The following is a 16907-nucleotide window of genomic DNA, read 5'->3' on the forward strand; positions in this document are numbered from 1 at the left end:
GCGGGAAAATGCAGACGGCGGTAGTCCTTGGGTCGCTCCGTGTTCTGAGGGTGCACGAGGCTTTTGCTAGATTGTCGTATTGATTCCGTTACAGACTGTAACCACTTATCTCACGGTCGTGAGACGTGGTTGTGGCTGAAATTTTACCGCGATTTCGCTGAGAGCGGGTGCAATTTTCCAGTTTAGCACCCACTCCCGGCGAAATCCTGCGGTTTGTCCTTATGACAAATTTTTAATTTTATATATATATATATATATATATATGTCAATGCTCCTTCTATATTCACACGGACATAGACCGGTTTCAGTATTGGGCCGCGTCTCGTTTCAGATCTGGGATCACAGATTTGTTGTGCAGTTAGATTTTTTTCCAAGCGTGTTCAAATTTGTACTGAAAATTCGAACGAACACCGCACACTTATACTGACGAACCTTTTATGGTCTACGAATACTTTTTTGCAAATAAAACAAAATTTTTGAACTTGTTTATATCAAGAAATTTTTTTGATTTTGGGAATACACAGTACACTGCAGTCCCGCAAGAAAAGTTCCCGTTATAGAGGACAAGGTGGTCCAAGGGGGCCAGAGAGTGACGCTGATAGGTCAGCGGAGCAACGCCACAATAACGCAGGAACGTATGAAAAAAACGGGCAGTATCCGCGGTGGCTAATCGTGTCGTCTGCTTCAGCCATTTTCACACAGTTGCAAAGTGTCGCAGGATATTCGCTTCAGTTCGCTTTTAGCCTTTCAGTTACTCATTGTTCAGGTTATGCGTTGAATAACCAGGTGTAATTATCAAACATCACGAAAATATCGAAGGAAAACAAGAGGAAGCGTTTATCTTTCGAAGAAACATACAAGCTTTTAGACGCAGTGAAATAAGGTGCCTAAAAACAGTCTATTTTTCAGAAATTATTTTTTGACCAGGAAATTTTCAATCTTTAGAAGTAAAATCTGCTCAAGTTGGATTTTAAACTTTTTCAAAATAACGAGTTCAATTGTTATTTTTTTCAATTACGATACCATTCACTTTATAATGCCTAATTCGAAAATCTTTTAATTTCAAAATTTTCCATTTTAGAGTTTTATTTTTAAGCTTACATTTTTAATTTAAAGAATTCCAAAATCCAGACTTGACGACTCGGACAATGATAAATTAAAAACGTTTGAAATTAAAATAATTTAACTTCTAATTTACGAAGTGTTCAATTACAAAAATATTTATTTTTCAATGTTCAATATTTCTAGCTTAAAATTTCTGAAAATAATAAAATTCTGAAAATTTTAAAGTTCATGGATCTAAATCTTTTAACTCTGTAATTTATAAAAGTTATAACGTCTAAATTTGCAGTTAATTTGCATTTCATTAAAAAAAATGTAATTGGAAAGTGTTACTACTTTCCATTTTATACATGTAAATTATTGAGCATTCGAATACAAAAATTTGTAATTAAAACATTTTAAAACGTCAATTTAACAAGTTTAAAAGTCAAGAGTTCCAATTTGATTGCTTTAATTGTTAGTTTGTTTTTCTTACTTCAAATTGAAAAATGTTTAGTTTTAGAGTTTGAATTTTCTTATTTGATTGACCGTGAAAAATGTTTGTGAACCGAGAAAGACACGGAAAATGACTGGGAATTTTTTTTCTTCGATTAAGATGGTCACCCTGAAATATATACGTATATACTTAAAAATCAGTACTTTCATAAAGTTTGATTTTCGAGGACAAAAAATTTCACGTTCATTATGATGTTATAAAACCAAAATGGCAAAAATACAACAAAAAAAAATATTTTTTGAGACGAAAATCCAATAGAAATTATTCACACGGCCCTGATTGTTTATGATTTGGTGAGTCTCGAGATTGTACGAAGTAGATAAAGGGTACTCCCGAAACAGCTTCTATAGCGGGACTGCAGTGTCTTGCACGTAATATATTTGTTCGCTTAGGTAATTAATAATTATGAACAGAAATATCAGTAGAATAATTCATTCTAATTTTAATACATTACCACGCATAATGTATTAACTATTAATTACATTGAATTCATTATTTTACGTACATTAGTATTTTGAATGAATTATTATATACTGTAGGATCATTATCTACTGTAGGGTGGTCTCCCTTACTCTCTTTATTTTCCCATATAAAAAATGGTATAACGATATCTTTCGAAAATCTTGCTATCATTGTTATGAGAAACCCAGGAAAACCTGATTTGTTTTTCATTACTTCAAGTTGTTTTATGTCTGGAATTAAATTTTGTTTTAATTAAGTGACAAAGTAGTTCCCCACTCCCAGAAAACTTGGATGCGTAAATTCGGACTCAGTTTGCATCGGTCGAAGCGCCTCTTGTGGAAAAATGCGAAACCTCTACATTTTCACAATGTCAATATGGCATTCGTGGCATCAAAGTTGCATGGTAACTGATATACATTTTGTAAGCTTTGAATTATAAATGATACAATATAAAATCTTTTCTGATAAAATTGTTGAATTTTCAAAATTTAGTCTGAATTTGTGCAATTTGGAACGATTTTAATTAGGAATAATACCATTTGTAAAACTTGTATTTCAACGATTTTCCGCAATAGACGCTACTTACAATGCAAACTAACTAAATCCGAATATATGCGTCAAAATTTTCCAAAGGCCACATGGGAGCGGCGTCTCCTTATACTACTCTGTGAATTAAATATACAAATAATTCCATTTATAATAAGAAAAATGATTTTTTTAATCTTTATGCGAATTAAAAAACATTTGTGCTTTTGAACACTCTTAAGCGGTTAAATTGAAGGCTGAGGAAATTCGTACGCCCGGACAGCGTCGTAGCCAGGATTTTTTTTCTGGTCGGTTCTGGGGCTTCGGGTTTATGTATAGGCACTCAAATGTTGCAAAATGATTGGGGAACCCGGAAAGGGGTTACTTGGTGGAATACATTTTCACCAATCATGCCACTATATACTCTTTTAGGATATTAAAAAAATATATATTAGATTTTAAATATTAAAAATTATTACTCATCAATTTACGAATGTACGTTTTTTGATTTCATTAGAGTTTTTATCGCTCATACCTTTTTTAATTTTGAAAACAATTTGAGGCTTAGCGTATTACACAAAAAATATCGATGTAGATTTCAAAGAAGATTTGCAATTTTACAAGAATTTGAGGTTATTTTTAATATTGTTCGCCGGAAACCGGCTGTATGCACAAAACAAAAATAGATTTAGAAGAAGATTTACAATATTAGACAGTTTTTTGTTTTGTTGATATTGCGAATACAACAAAGCTATATTCAATTTTTTTTCCATTTTAGAGACGCATTATTCTCGCACCTTCGATGAACTTCCATGATCTACCAATAGCGATTTATAAAGTTTAAAAAAAATCAAACCTTTTTTATATGCGTACATTTTTTGAATCGTCATTTTATATATACTAAAAGATTTTTTATTATATTTTGTTTTGTTATACTCACATGCCCTGTCGCGCGACTTTAGCAACGTTGAACATTCGTATCCATCACAAATACATTCCTTGATCTCTTTGTTTTATACTTTCGCACTTTTTCGATGTAGTCTTAAATTTAAAAATAATAATAATTTAGGCGGTTAAGACATTTTTTTGATTACGAAAATCGTATTGTCTAAAATGGTCAACATTTTGTCAACCCATGCACCTTTGAATATAACACTACTGTGATTTAAAAAGTAGTTCGTTGTAATAAGACACAGTGATTGACGTGGAAGCAAAATGCTCATAAAATTACTATAAATATATGCATCCATAGTGAATACTTCGCAGTGGTATTTCGTATATTATCTACACTTTAAATGCAAACATCAATTTAGTACTTATAGTTTTGGTGGTAAATTTTTGTGTTTAGGGCAACAAATGAACAGTGGCCAAACATCATTAAGGAGTATATGAATGTAGATATTTCTCTTGACATCAGCAATCTATCAGAAACAATAATGAAAATCGCTCATCCAAATTTTAATGGAATTTTTTATCGACAGTTTATGCCTATGTCGTTAAGAGTAAGGATATATAATTAAAAAATAAAAAGTTACCGTAACTAGAGTAAATTTAAAGTTTTTTTCTAAAAGTATCCCACAATAGAAGAAGGAAGCCTACACAAAATGTATGGAAAAGGACATTCGGTAGATTTTATTGAAATTTTGTAGTTTATGAAACTAGAGAAAATTTCTAATGACGACTAGTTTATTTTGCGTATACCAATAAGATAGCTTTATTTATATTCGCAAACCCATTATATTCTGAACGTTTTAATTTACATGAGCATTCAAAATCTGGAAGCGTTAAAATACAACTAATTTCAGCGTGTCTAGCGATCAGGAAAATTCAGGAAGCAGAGTAAAAAATTCAAAAAGTCGAATAAATGAATTTTTCCAGTAAATTCTTCTTATGTTCTTCTGAACATCATAGTTTTTTTCTGACAAATTTTTAATTAGAAGTTTTTTTTTCTTCAAATTTTACGTTTTATTCTTGTTAGTACGATTCTCAGTAATATTTGTACTATTTGTAATCAACGCATATATGGTAAAAGTTTTTCTAATCACTTTTTGAAAATTTCGTTATACTTTTTCTATGTTCCATTTTTAGAGATCATTAATTTGAAAAGCGAATATTTCATATTGAACATTTTTCACAAGTTCAAGGATCAATAATCTATTTTTGATAATAAAAGAAATTATGTTTTTTAAAGTAGGGTAAAATATATAACATTTCTGCATTTAATATATTATACTAGGTTGAAATATTTTTGACTATTCTCTTAGAAATATGGCGAAAGAAAGTGTAAATAATACAATTTTCTTGACCTTATATTCTATAGAATATAATTGATGTTTTAACCAGACTGTGCTATTTTTTCCTTTGATTCAGCCAAAATCTGAACTTTGAGGAAATAGATCTTAATGATTTTAAATTGTAAAATCGTGCACTAATCCAATGTTTTCCAGATATTTTCTTTAAAACTTATCTTACATCGACCCTCTCGATAAAATCATGCAGATCCTGATAAAACAATAATTTTTTTAACTTTTCTTGTTTCTCTTAGTACTTTTTTTAACTAATGCTGAGCTGCGAAAATGAAACACACATAGCAAAAGAAAAAAGCTGGGAAAAATGTTAATTTTGATCTGGAAAGTCCGGGAAACTGAAAATGAAATTTCTCTAGACACTGTGTAATTTTAATAACTTTGCATTTACTTCTTTCCATTTTAAAGTAAAATAACTTGAACGTTACTTTAGTTACAGTGATAACAATTTAATACATAAAATAATCGTTTTTTAACCTTGAAATTACATGTTCATTATTCAATTTTTTTATTCTCAGCCTAATTATGATATCGTCGTGAGCGCATACTCTTTAATAGAGCTGCCGAATGCCAAAACAAGATTGGACGCAGTTATGAAACTTTGGAATAAAACGAAGAGTTATTTGGTTATTGTCGAAAACGGAAATAATGCAGGATTTAATGTGAGATTGTTAAAGTTATTCAACATTGTAGTTATTTAATAAAAACTGTAACCTGTTATAGTTCACCGGATAGTAATCATTTTCTGCGTGAATTGTGCAAATCGTGTCACAAGAGATTTGATTTTTTTAGGTGTATGAACCCTTAAAAACGTTTTGAATATAGGAGGCATCCCATTAAAGATAAAAAATTTAATTTTTCTGGTTAAACTGTGCACGGCCATTTTTTAGTAAGAAGCATTATTTTATTAATGCTGAAAAATTTGTTTAAAAATAAGAAACAGCTGGAAAAATCCAAATTTTCTTCAGACCATTTTTTAATAAGACATTTAATTTTTATTTTAATCGTGAAAATCAAAATTAAAGAAATAATAAGAGCAGTTTTTTAAATATTATTAAATATAAAAAATGTCTACAAAGCTGCAGGAATATGTTTAGCTCTCGAATTTAAAATTCTTTTTTTTTTGAACAAAATTTTCACGAAAATATGGCGAGACTTTGTTTTCACATCAATCATCAAACTTTACTATAATTAGTACCTTATTTTAGTTTCCTGATATTGATTTAGTTAATAAATATGCACTTCAATTCAATAGGTTGTCATATTCATCTATCTTGTTTAGCATGTCTAACATAAGTTTACATAACTTTTAAAAAAAGCGCCTCTGTTTGTGAAACAAAATGCATAATTGGTTATCTTATCCGTGGAACTATTGCTGTTGCAGTCACTTCAAACGTAACTTTTTCACTAATTATTTTCTTGTACAGTGAAACTCTTTTATAGCGCCGATTTTGGGGCTGACGGTGGGTGGGAACTAATTCATCTTAGCCCGCTTCGCTTTTGTTTGTTCACGCCTGAGTCGCAACCGCAAACCCCGCGCAGCTCCTGCTATACCTTCCTGCGGTGCGGCGCCAATTCTCGGAAGGGCTATTGAAGGGTTTTACTATACTTGGGGTCTTCTTTTTACAATCTTTATTCTTAAACATAATAATCAAACAGGATTTTAGGACTTATTTATCATATAATTTGTTGAATTTTTTCATTTTGTTGGGAAAAATAAGTGCGAGGAGACAAAGTATTCCAAGATTAAACACGTTTATTTTAACAAAGGTTACACAAGCAATAAGAATGACAATGATGAGAATTGCGTAGAAGTAATATATAATATCGATTAACGCGACATCTATGATGAGCGGGAAAGTTTAAAATATGTTTTTATTTGATCTCTGACACTCCCCATCAATTAAACTACTGATAGTTCTTTTACTCACGAAGTCCCAGTCCGATTACACAATTTTCGTGTTTCGGTACAGTAAGCGGCTTCTTTATCACATCTGCTATCATCTCTTGGGCAGATGATCTTGAAGAGCCTTCCTAATGAAATGATATCTGATACTGATATGCTTCGACCTTGAGTGAAAGACTGGATTGTTTGCAAGTTTTTCAGCAGATTGATTGTCTTTGAATATTACAATGTTAGCCAGGACATCACATTTAAGTTCTCTCAGTAGAGTGCTAAGGAACATTCCTTCTTTGGCGACTTCCATAATGCTTATGTACTTAGCCTCGGTCGATGATAAGGCTACGGTTCTTTGCGTGAGCACCAGCACACAGCCCTTCCAGATAGAATAAAAAAGTATCCTGAATAAGATCTTCTGTCTAGGTGACATTTACCCCAATCGGCGTCTGCATATCCAACCATCCTTCGATTGTTCTTTCTAAAGACCAGCTTCCTTTTGAATGTTTCTTGAAGATAGCGTAACACTCGCTTTGCCGCTTCCCAATGACGTCGAGCATAACAACTGTTAAATTGGCTCAGCATGTTCACTGTGTGAGTCATGTCTGGCCGTCATCGTCGGTGTCAATCTTGACTATTTCTTTCAGAGTCTCATGCAACATCTCTGGTTTCTTCATGTAGATTAATGTATCGATATCTCTATTCAGATACGCTGCTGTGATGTCCAGTTCTGAGACCACTAAATCGATTTCCGCTGAAAGTACAATGAGTAGTCGGAGTTATTAAAATCCATGAGATACCATTCTGGCCTTCCTTTGATTTAAAATTCCGTCTGGGTTGTACTTATTCCTTAGGATAGTCCTGCATCGGATTAATTTTCCTTTAGTGGGTATGTCGACTAATACCCATGTGTCGTTGGCGATTAAGCACCTAATTTCTTGACGAATCGCATCGAGCCACTTTTGAGATTCTGACTGAGAAAATACATTTACTCTTGAGAAATATTACTAATCGTACATTTATTATTTTTACGTTTTTAATATTTTCTCCAAAAAGTAGTATGCATGTGCAGTTCTTACGTAGTAATTGTTCCTGGCTGCTGACATTTTCACCTATCCTAGTATTCTACACTTGAAAATTCAGACCTTTAAAACTTAACTTCACGTTTGAATATTTTATCCAAAAAAGTTGTCTGCTCTCCAATGTCAAGCACTGTGCTAATCTTCCTGACATTTCCGCCTATCCTTCCATAACTGCTACGTCATGCCATAAAACTCACTATTCTGTCAAATATTTGAGTCATTGTTTGATTCTATTATACTGACTTTTAGTTGATAAAATGTCGTACGTCAACAAAAACAATTGAAAGCCACTTGAAAAAGACTGATGCATGCATGCATGCAGGCTAAGGTCCTGCGGCTTCTTCAACTGCTCAAATCGGGGCCCTTTGAACCGTTTCCAATTGGAATGCATGATAATGCGCAATATACTCGACAGAGTACTCGCGCACTGCAGCCCTTCCCAGGTGAGAGTCGCAACTGTCTCTCGCCCATTGAGCTAAGAAACTGTATGGGCCAGCAGTTCTAGGACTTAGTAAACCGCGAAATACTGAGAATCGGGTGTATTAACTGTGTTATTATTGATAGTATTTATTGATTTCTAATAGATTCATGCCTTTCGGCAAATGCGTAGTTAAAAAAGTAGCTTACAGTGGACCTATTGATATGAGGCCCAGGGAGCCAATGAACTTTTCTGGACAAAAACATCTTGATGAATCGCGGTAGATGTGGGGGCCCTTCCATATCTGAAATTCTGGCACGTATACGTTTCAAGGTCGCGGAAATAGGAAGAAGTTTACTGTAAAATAATTTTAAAAGTTTATGTTTTCAGTAAGTCCTAAAAACTAGTATGATTATTGATAATGCTTAAGTTGTCAACATTAAAAAAAATAGACCGTAACTGACTTAGATGATATAAAATGGAGTTACCTGACAAAATTGGTTAATCTATTCTTTATCAGTGCATTTAATTAATTTTACCTTTTTCGAGCAGCTTGTGAATGAGGCGAGAGATTTCGTCTTACTCCTTTCAAATTCGTCCAGTGAAGCAGATAACAAGGATGTGACCCACGCATTTGCTCCAGTGAGATAGTTCTATACATATATTATAATTCAAATGATTTCGATTTTTGAGAAATCATTTCACTTCAATAATTTAAGATTCAAAGTTTCTGACTTGTGGAGTTTTGCATGTGCAGTCAACTTTTTAATTTTCCAGATTTTAAATATTGTACTAAATAATTATTAAATTATTTGCTTGATTCAGAATTTAAAAATCTGTTTTATTACCTAAAAATAATTCAAGATTTTTCAGTGTCCACACGATCTAGCATGTCCACGATTATCTGCAGACAATACTCCTTGTAATTTTGAAGTAGGCTATACTTCTTCACCTTTGATAGGCAATGTGACCACACAATCTGAACGTTATTCATACGTGGTATTAAAAAAAGGTAAAACCCCCTTGTTAAGTTTTTATAATACATCTCACAGCTGGAAATCTCTTGGATAATTAATTTCAATTGTTTTTCTTTAACGTAGGAACCAGATCAGAAACAGATGGCGATTGGCCTCGTTTAGTTAGGCCAACTTTAAAGCGAGGGAAACACGCATTTTGTCGAATGTGTTGTAGTTCTGGAAATTTAGAAGAGATCATTTTCACTCGCTCGAAACATGGAAGGTAAATTAAAAAACACTGCTTCTCTTACGGTCTAGTGCTGCACCGGAAAATGGCTGATAACTTGACGGGAGCGCGGAAACTAGGGAAATGGGGTACTTGCATATTTTTAAAGGTTTTGTTCGTGAATTTAAAGGGTATACTCGCATTCAGCTCGCCAACCCGTATTCAACCCGACAACCTGCATTCAGTCCGAAAAACCCTTAATACGGTGTTCCTAGTCTCTGGTTGAAAACCTTATAGTTTCGGTCAGGTGAACGTCTGCCGCTCCGTCGGAATTTTTTCCTGCTAAAATAACAAGATTGGCACTCAAAAAAGGGCGTGAGCGTCAAAGTTTAGAACTCCAAAGGTCATAAATGCGGATCGGATATGCAGAAATATGTCATAATTGGAATGAAAAATTTGAGCCTGACACACATATACCCACAGAGCAAGTCAAATGAAAGCTTGTAAAAAATGCGTAACGTCATCCCAATTAAGTAAAATGTATTTATTACTGTTTATCTAAAAATTGTTGTAAAGTTTGTAAATGCAGTTTGATTGCGGGTTGACTAGTTCTCAATTTAAAATACTTCTATATTATTCGTATTGTTTATACGAGTAGAAAATAAACAATGAATTGAAATAAATTTCAGGAACCTTTACCGCTGCGCAAGGGTCAGTAGATGGGGTGATCGACTTCCAGTCGTAAAAAATATTGAAAGTAATGCAACTATCGAAAACGAAAGTTCGAGCGGAGACAAGGAAGAAAGTGAAGGTAGTTCAAAAAAAGAGTAATGAATGTGTTTGTGATCTCTTGTGATTTTTATAATGAAAATTGATGTTATATTTATCTGCAATGGTAAGTTCGATTTATGTACAGTTTCAATCCTTGTTATAATATGTCAATAAACACTTTCAAAGTTCTTAAATTATTTTTTGTATTTAAACTCACATCAGATACGGTAATGGAACATTGAATTATGCTAAAAATCACAACACAAGAAAATTGAGCCAGAAAACTTTTGAGAAAATAATTTATTAAATTTGTAAATTAAATCAAAACAATATTTCGTCGAAAATAAAATATTTCGTTAAACAAAAAATAGCTGTCGGCGGCGCAGAGATTTTCTTATTTATTTTGCTTGTGGTGTACAAAGATTCACCACGTCTGACATCTCGAACATCCGGAACCAGATTGGTCTCTTCTCTGGCTTTTTCTGTCAAAAATTGTACAAATTAACGGCAAAGAGACCAAAGCGAACTTAGGTTAAAGAGCTTAGTTAGATATACACGATTTTTCGCAGTTCTATTCGTCATTCAAAGATGCGTGAGTGCACTGTCCATAAAAATGTGTATTAATTTCTTATACTATTCATCATTAAACTATCCGTCATTAAACTATACATCATTATTACACTATAACTTACTCTAATAATGTGTTTATAGTCTGATTTTATCCAGTTAATATATTAAAATTAACTGCTGCTGATGTTCTTTCTAAAGCAGAGAAGAAAATTCTATGGATGGAACATTTACGATAGGAAACCAGAATTTTTTATCTATAAGTATGTATGCTTTTTCGCCATACTCTAATGGGGTTTTGCACTCTTAGTATTTACAACAAAAAAATATACTATGATTAGCTACAACAAAAACAATAAAATACTTAAAATTACACCTCTGTCAATTCACATTTGATTTCAATTGATTCCATTAAATACTGAATCCCCTTTTGAAAGAAATCTATTAACAGTATTTAATTAGCTCTATTAGCGAATTGGTGTTGGTTGTTTTGGGAAGCTGATGAATAAAGATTATGTACGTCCTTTGTTCTGCTGAACATCCTAAAATGATAACGTGTTGAAACTAATAGCATTATTACGATGCTAGCGCTAATCTAATTGTACGTCGTATTATAGCAAAAACCCTCTTGGTGACATGCGTCTTACTTTAAGCTGCTTGTAAACATTTGACGACACAAATGAAAGAAGCAAAAGTCAATGTGCGTTACCAGCCACAATTTACAGGCGCACAAATTGCGCAACGATTACTTTACGGAAGTACGAAAACTTAATGAAGGCAGAGAGCGAAAAGAATCACAAATGAGTGAAAAGATATTCCTCTAAAAATATCTCTCTATGGACGATTCGCAACGCTGCTTTCGAACACATTTACTCATTCGGGTTTTCTCTCATTCTCATTCTCACTTGCAATTGATGGCACGCACTTGAATTGAGTTTTTGAAATCCTTTCGTCATCGCCACTCGATGCTTCCTTGGCATCCTCCTCGTCTTCCTCCTCGTCTTCTTCTAAAAGCTTCTTTCGAGCCAGTTGAACTGCCTCCCATTCTCGATAGTGGCCCTTTCTTTTCGCCTCGAACGCTTTCCTCTTCTCTGTAAATTGTAAAATATTTAAAATTATAAGACTTAGGTTACAACCATTTTAGAGAAACTGCCAATAAAATCAGATCAATATTATTAAAATTAAATTCTAATTACAGGATGACACTAGATCGGGAAACGTGGAAATGGTAGATGATCAATTATTCCTTAACCACAAATTTGAAAAACACTTATCCAGTCTTCAAGATTCGTAATGACAAGTTTGGTTGTAAGTGTGTTTTCAAATCACAATAATGCATTATGAGCGATGCAGTATGATATAATATCATGCTAGAATTTATGATAATATTAACCTGTAGCCATCCACATGGGTCCACAGGCCTCCTTCAAACTTGGTACACATTTTCTAGATATAAAATAACTCCCCCCAACGTTTAGTTAATTTTTTTTTACATGAAAGGTGTTTTCCACCCCCAAAATGGTGGAATTTTTCGTGGAAAATAGCAGATTACACTTTAGATGACCACAAAAAATTTTTAAATGCAAAAAATAAATAATCAGAGAACGTTGGGGGGAGGATTTGATGATACTTTGACTAAATTTAAATGGTTTTTGATTTCAAATCATTTCCGACCGAGATACAGTGAACACCGCAAATTGTTTTTTTTCCAAGACGTTCTCGGACAATCTGTCACTGGCTTGTTTTTAAATATTTTCAAAAGAGAAAATTACAGAATATTGCCAAAAGTATACTTAATAATGTAAAAAAAAGTTTAAATACATCTGCTTAATCCATACTCTTAAAAAATTTGAAAAATAGTGTTTTTTTACGCTGTAAACTTTACCGCCTCCCCTTAAATGCGCCATGTGTATACACTAATTTGTAAGTTAAAACATATTATGTAAGTACCGAAATATATTTCTTACTTTCTTTTTTACTATAAGCTATTATAGATTCTATTCTATGTTAACTATATTAAAAGACTTATCGCTTAAAATGCTAGAAAAAGTCACTTTCTCAAATCTTGCACATTTCTTATAAATTCGTATTTATGCGATTTAAGCAAATTTATTTCACTATATTAAAGTTAAAAAATAAGGATTTAAAAGTGCTTTTTGAACATCTACAGGGTGCGCCACCTAGACAGGACCTTTTTCAATGTTGAATAAGCCCGCCATTTTTCAGCCGATTTTGGAAAATGAATAAGATTTATTTATGGTATACAATGCCATTTATTGACAATTCAAACAGAATAAAATGTCGATCAAATGACCGCCTCCTTTAGACACACAAAAAGCGGCCCTTATTTGAGCATTTTGAATTGTATTTGACAACATTTGGGGCGTAATATTAGCAATTTCCGCTGTGATATTAGCTTTTAGTTCTTCAATAGTCTTCGGTTTGCTGGCATACACCTTAATCTTCAAATAGCCCCATAGAAAAAAGTTGAACGATTCTTTTCAATGTACAGCGCTACAATTTCAGTCCGCTTTCTTAGCGTAAATCGATCCATGTTTTAAATGGCATAGACTGACGTTTCTGAATCTGGCTGATTTATCAAAATCGGCTGAAAAATGACGGAGTTATTCAACATTGAAATAGGTCCTGTCTAGATGGCGCACCCTGTCTATATTATGGGTACCTGTGGAACCAAGCGGGCGAGAGAAGAACATCAGAAAATAGTGGTCGGCTACGGGTTAATTTCCATCTGTTTACAATCCATTGCGAAATCACTATGTCTAATTGGAAATAATTTACATTCAAGTCCAAGGTCGTACACTTATAAAGGCCTATAAATATAAGCATTCTCAACCCATATAGAGTTAAATCCAGAAGTTACAGTAATGCAAAAATATTTTATAAATCTAAAAAAAATGCTGGAAAATACAGAAATTGTCTAATATTATAAATCTTTGATGAAAGAAGCCGAAAGTCATACGAATAACTAAAAATATGCTCACAATACATTATTATTGAATATACATAAAATATAAATCCTGAGATAAAATTGGTGCAGATACTATCCACATCCAATAACTTAAAAAGTAAAATTCATAGAGTTTTGACAATTTATAGAACCTTATTTTGTAACTAAAAATCGGCGCATATGGCGTATAGCGCACAATTCGATGTTCCTGGTGTTCAAAGAAAGTTGGTTTCACTTATGAACTTTAGTATACTCAGTAAAGTAATTTCTATGCCTATTATTTATACCGATCACGAATCACTGTTATTCCTAATATTATATTTTTCCCTTACAATTAAGTGCAAACAGTCAAAACGCCATTGGCTGAACTGACCCTGGCGCACTTAAAAAAATAAAAGTTATTTTTAGAACTAAATTATATTAACAATATAATTATTGTTAATGTAATAATTTTGTTTGATTTAGTACTTTTAAGGAGGAACACACACACGAACAACATTTTTTTTGTTCATTTGGACTGGAATTATTATAGGGAATATGATGTGTTTTTAAATTTAACATAAATTTGTAATCAGAAGAGCAGTGTTTATAGTATTATAGGGAATTTAAATAAAGTAAGTAGTCTTCTCAACTCTTTTTTGTATTTTATAAAATCGTATTAACAACTTTTTTTGCAGACATTATTATGATCTATAATTTCCACATGTTTCTCATTAAGAAAATAAAAACCTTAATTTTTAAAAAATATATCATCCCTTTTCTTATTATTTTTCAATGTTGTGTACAGATTTGTGCGTCATTAGATGTACTATCTGCAACAAGTAGATATTTTCGAAAATGATGTTTTTAACCCCCTACCGCCCTTAAAACTTTCTTTTTTTTCTGAATTTTGAGATATTTAGACATATTATTCCTATGGCGGAGTGTATAAAAAACTAAAATTCCAGCTCATTACCGTCCTGACTTTCATGTAAATCCTTGCGTTAAAAATTGCTATTAGTCTCAAAGTTATATTATATTAGCAAAGTGTTCGCATTGCTAACACATTTAGATTGATAAGTTTGAATTTCATAACTTTTTCAAGCAGCAAAAACCTGGTCTAATCCTCAATTTCATTCCATTCTCACATGTGAAGCAGCAAATTCAACAAGGCATCAAATAATTGTTATTGACTGGTCTGGGAATATTTACAATAAACTCTTTAATAAATTACATAAAACACTTCATAACATGTGCCAGAATTGAGTTAACGGACAATAAGGTATAAGAAATATCAGCAATGTTGAACATTATTCTTTATTTATTTATCAAATTTATATTACTTTTTGCATCATTGCTTGGATATTTTTCTACACTCATTGGTTTAATTCACTTTTGTTGTAATTGGGGCATGCCGTTTAATTGTTTAGTATTTTTTATAGACAATGACAGATGAGAGAGTATTAAATGTATAAATTAAACTATTTATTCAAATAAATAAGAGTATAAATTTGTTTTATCTTGGTAATATTCGAAACTGTCTAGTAAATTTTATACTTCCTTTGATATAGATTAACTGTATTATCTAAAAGTATTTACAATATTAGTTTGTTAAAAGTACTTATAAATTTCCGCATATTTTCATTTAAAATTTAAAATTTCACAGCCACATGTCTTACTAGTGAGTCCTGAGAACTTTACACAGACAATTTCCATGAAATACGCTTCCGAATCAATTGTTTTCAAATTAAAAGTTTTAAGTTTATAATATAGATTGTATCAGATACAAATCCAAAATTAATCTTTTTCTGAAGCAGTGCACTTTTATCCAGATGCAGTTCTTAAACCACATAATCTGGAAAAATCGTGTTTTATAGCACATGCACTGCTGATAGATATTTCACCTGATATCATGAAATAAGAATTCAGTATACTATTACTTTGGAATGTTTTTATACGAATATAAGCAAAATTTGAAATATATTGTAAAAAATACTGCGTCTTTAACTTATAATATTTACCATGTTAAATAGTGAATTTCATCTGTTATCTTTGGAATATGTCAATTCTGACATTTCTTCAGCCAGAAACAGAAAAACGTTTTATCGTTTTCCTTTTATGGTAAATTTTTTTTCGTGATTTAAGAATGTTTTTAAAAAATATTTTCCTGATTTTGAAACGTTTTAAACATCATGAAACCATATTTTTTCTCTGATATAAAAATAATAACATGTAACAAATAATAATAACAATAATAAAAATAAAAATATATAAATAAATAAAAATAAAAAATAATAACAATAACATGTAACAAATAATAATAAAATTCGCGAAAATTTTGGAACCAATAGGAAATTCGTTTAACTGTTCAAATCAGAAAAGAAAACAGAAGAGATTAACCGTTTTTAAATATGTTGTTGTTTACTTATTTCGGATTACATGCCACAAAATTTTTGTCTCTTAGCTCCCACGATTCGTTTAATTTTAGCATTTTCACTCAGCCGTTCTAAACAGGGGTATTGCCTACACCTTCAGAATAAGTTTTCAATAAAAGAAGAATATTAATTTGTTGCTCCTGTATTGTAATAATAATTACTTCATATGAAAGGACAGATTTTTTTAGTTTTTGAACAGTAGGGTAAATGTCCCAATTTGTTTTGAAAAAATAGGTGTTTACATTTTTTACTTCCGCGCCTGGTGGAACCTGATGAGGGAATTTTGCACTCAATATAACATATATTTAAGTTCAATCTAGTGATCAGGCAATTTTAAATTCCCGGGTTTTTGTCGGTCAATTTTGTTTCCCCCGACCAACTCATAGATGACTTTTTGTGATTTTTGAAATTTAACGTATAAATAGAAATAGGAATTTTAACATAATATACATAAAAAAGTATGAATTAAAGAAACTATTATATGCCAGTCAGAATCACAAGTAGTTGCTTAAATTCTATGAACATCTGAAGAATGAAATAATTAAATTATAAGTATAATATACTTATATGCGAATATATATTATGTAATCAAAAATGAATTAAGCATTATTCCGCATGCCGGCGTCCTTTCAGAACATTGACTTTGTCTTTTAAATATTCCGCCTTCTCGAAACTGATTTTACACCTCCAAAAAATTATATGGGCAATTTCACAGAACTTTTAGATTTGCAATTTCGCGACTTTTTTTACGTTTTCA

At 31.9% G+C, this 16907-nt stretch overlaps 2 protein-coding genes across 3 annotated transcripts in view; one reads left to right on the plus strand and one right to left on the minus strand.

The window, feature by feature from the left end:
* Positions 1–10395, plus strand: part of LOC117168916 (methyltransferase-like protein 17, mitochondrial) — a 25914-nt gene extending 15519 nt beyond the window's left edge. The window contains exons 5-10 of one of the 2 annotated variants that reach the window (XM_033354872.1): positions 3894–4047; positions 5370–5513; positions 8801–8890; positions 9113–9260; positions 9349–9487; positions 10120–10395. In XM_033354872.1, coding sequence (XP_033210763.1) covers positions 3894–4047; positions 5370–5513; positions 8801–8890; positions 9113–9260; positions 9349–9487; positions 10120–10261 — 817 coding nt within the window. In that variant the 3' untranslated portion in view covers positions 10262–10395. The remainder of the gene's footprint in view (positions 1–3893; positions 4048–5369; positions 5514–8800; positions 8891–9112; positions 9261–9348; positions 9488–10119) is intronic. The other variant, XM_033354873.1, reaches the window with a different exon arrangement.
* Positions 10396–10472: 77 nt separating this feature from the next.
* LOC117168917 (protein phosphatase inhibitor 2) overlaps positions 10473–16907 on the minus strand; it is a 24400-nt gene continuing 17965 nt past the window's right edge. Inside the window, exons 4-5 of the mRNA XM_033354874.1 lie at positions 11694–11859; positions 10473–10683 (exon numbers count right to left, since the gene is read on the minus strand). Of these exons, the coding sequence (XP_033210765.1) occupies positions 10626–10683; positions 11694–11859 (224 nt within the window). The 3' untranslated portion in view covers positions 10473–10625. The remainder of the gene's footprint in view (positions 10684–11693; positions 11860–16907) is intronic.

The sequence above is a fragment of the Belonocnema kinseyi genome, chromosome 3, assembly GCF_010883055.1.
Source record: "Belonocnema kinseyi isolate 2016_QV_RU_SX_M_011 chromosome 3, B_treatae_v1, whole genome shotgun sequence".
NCBI lineage: Eukaryota > Metazoa > Arthropoda > Insecta > Hymenoptera > Cynipidae > Belonocnema > Belonocnema kinseyi.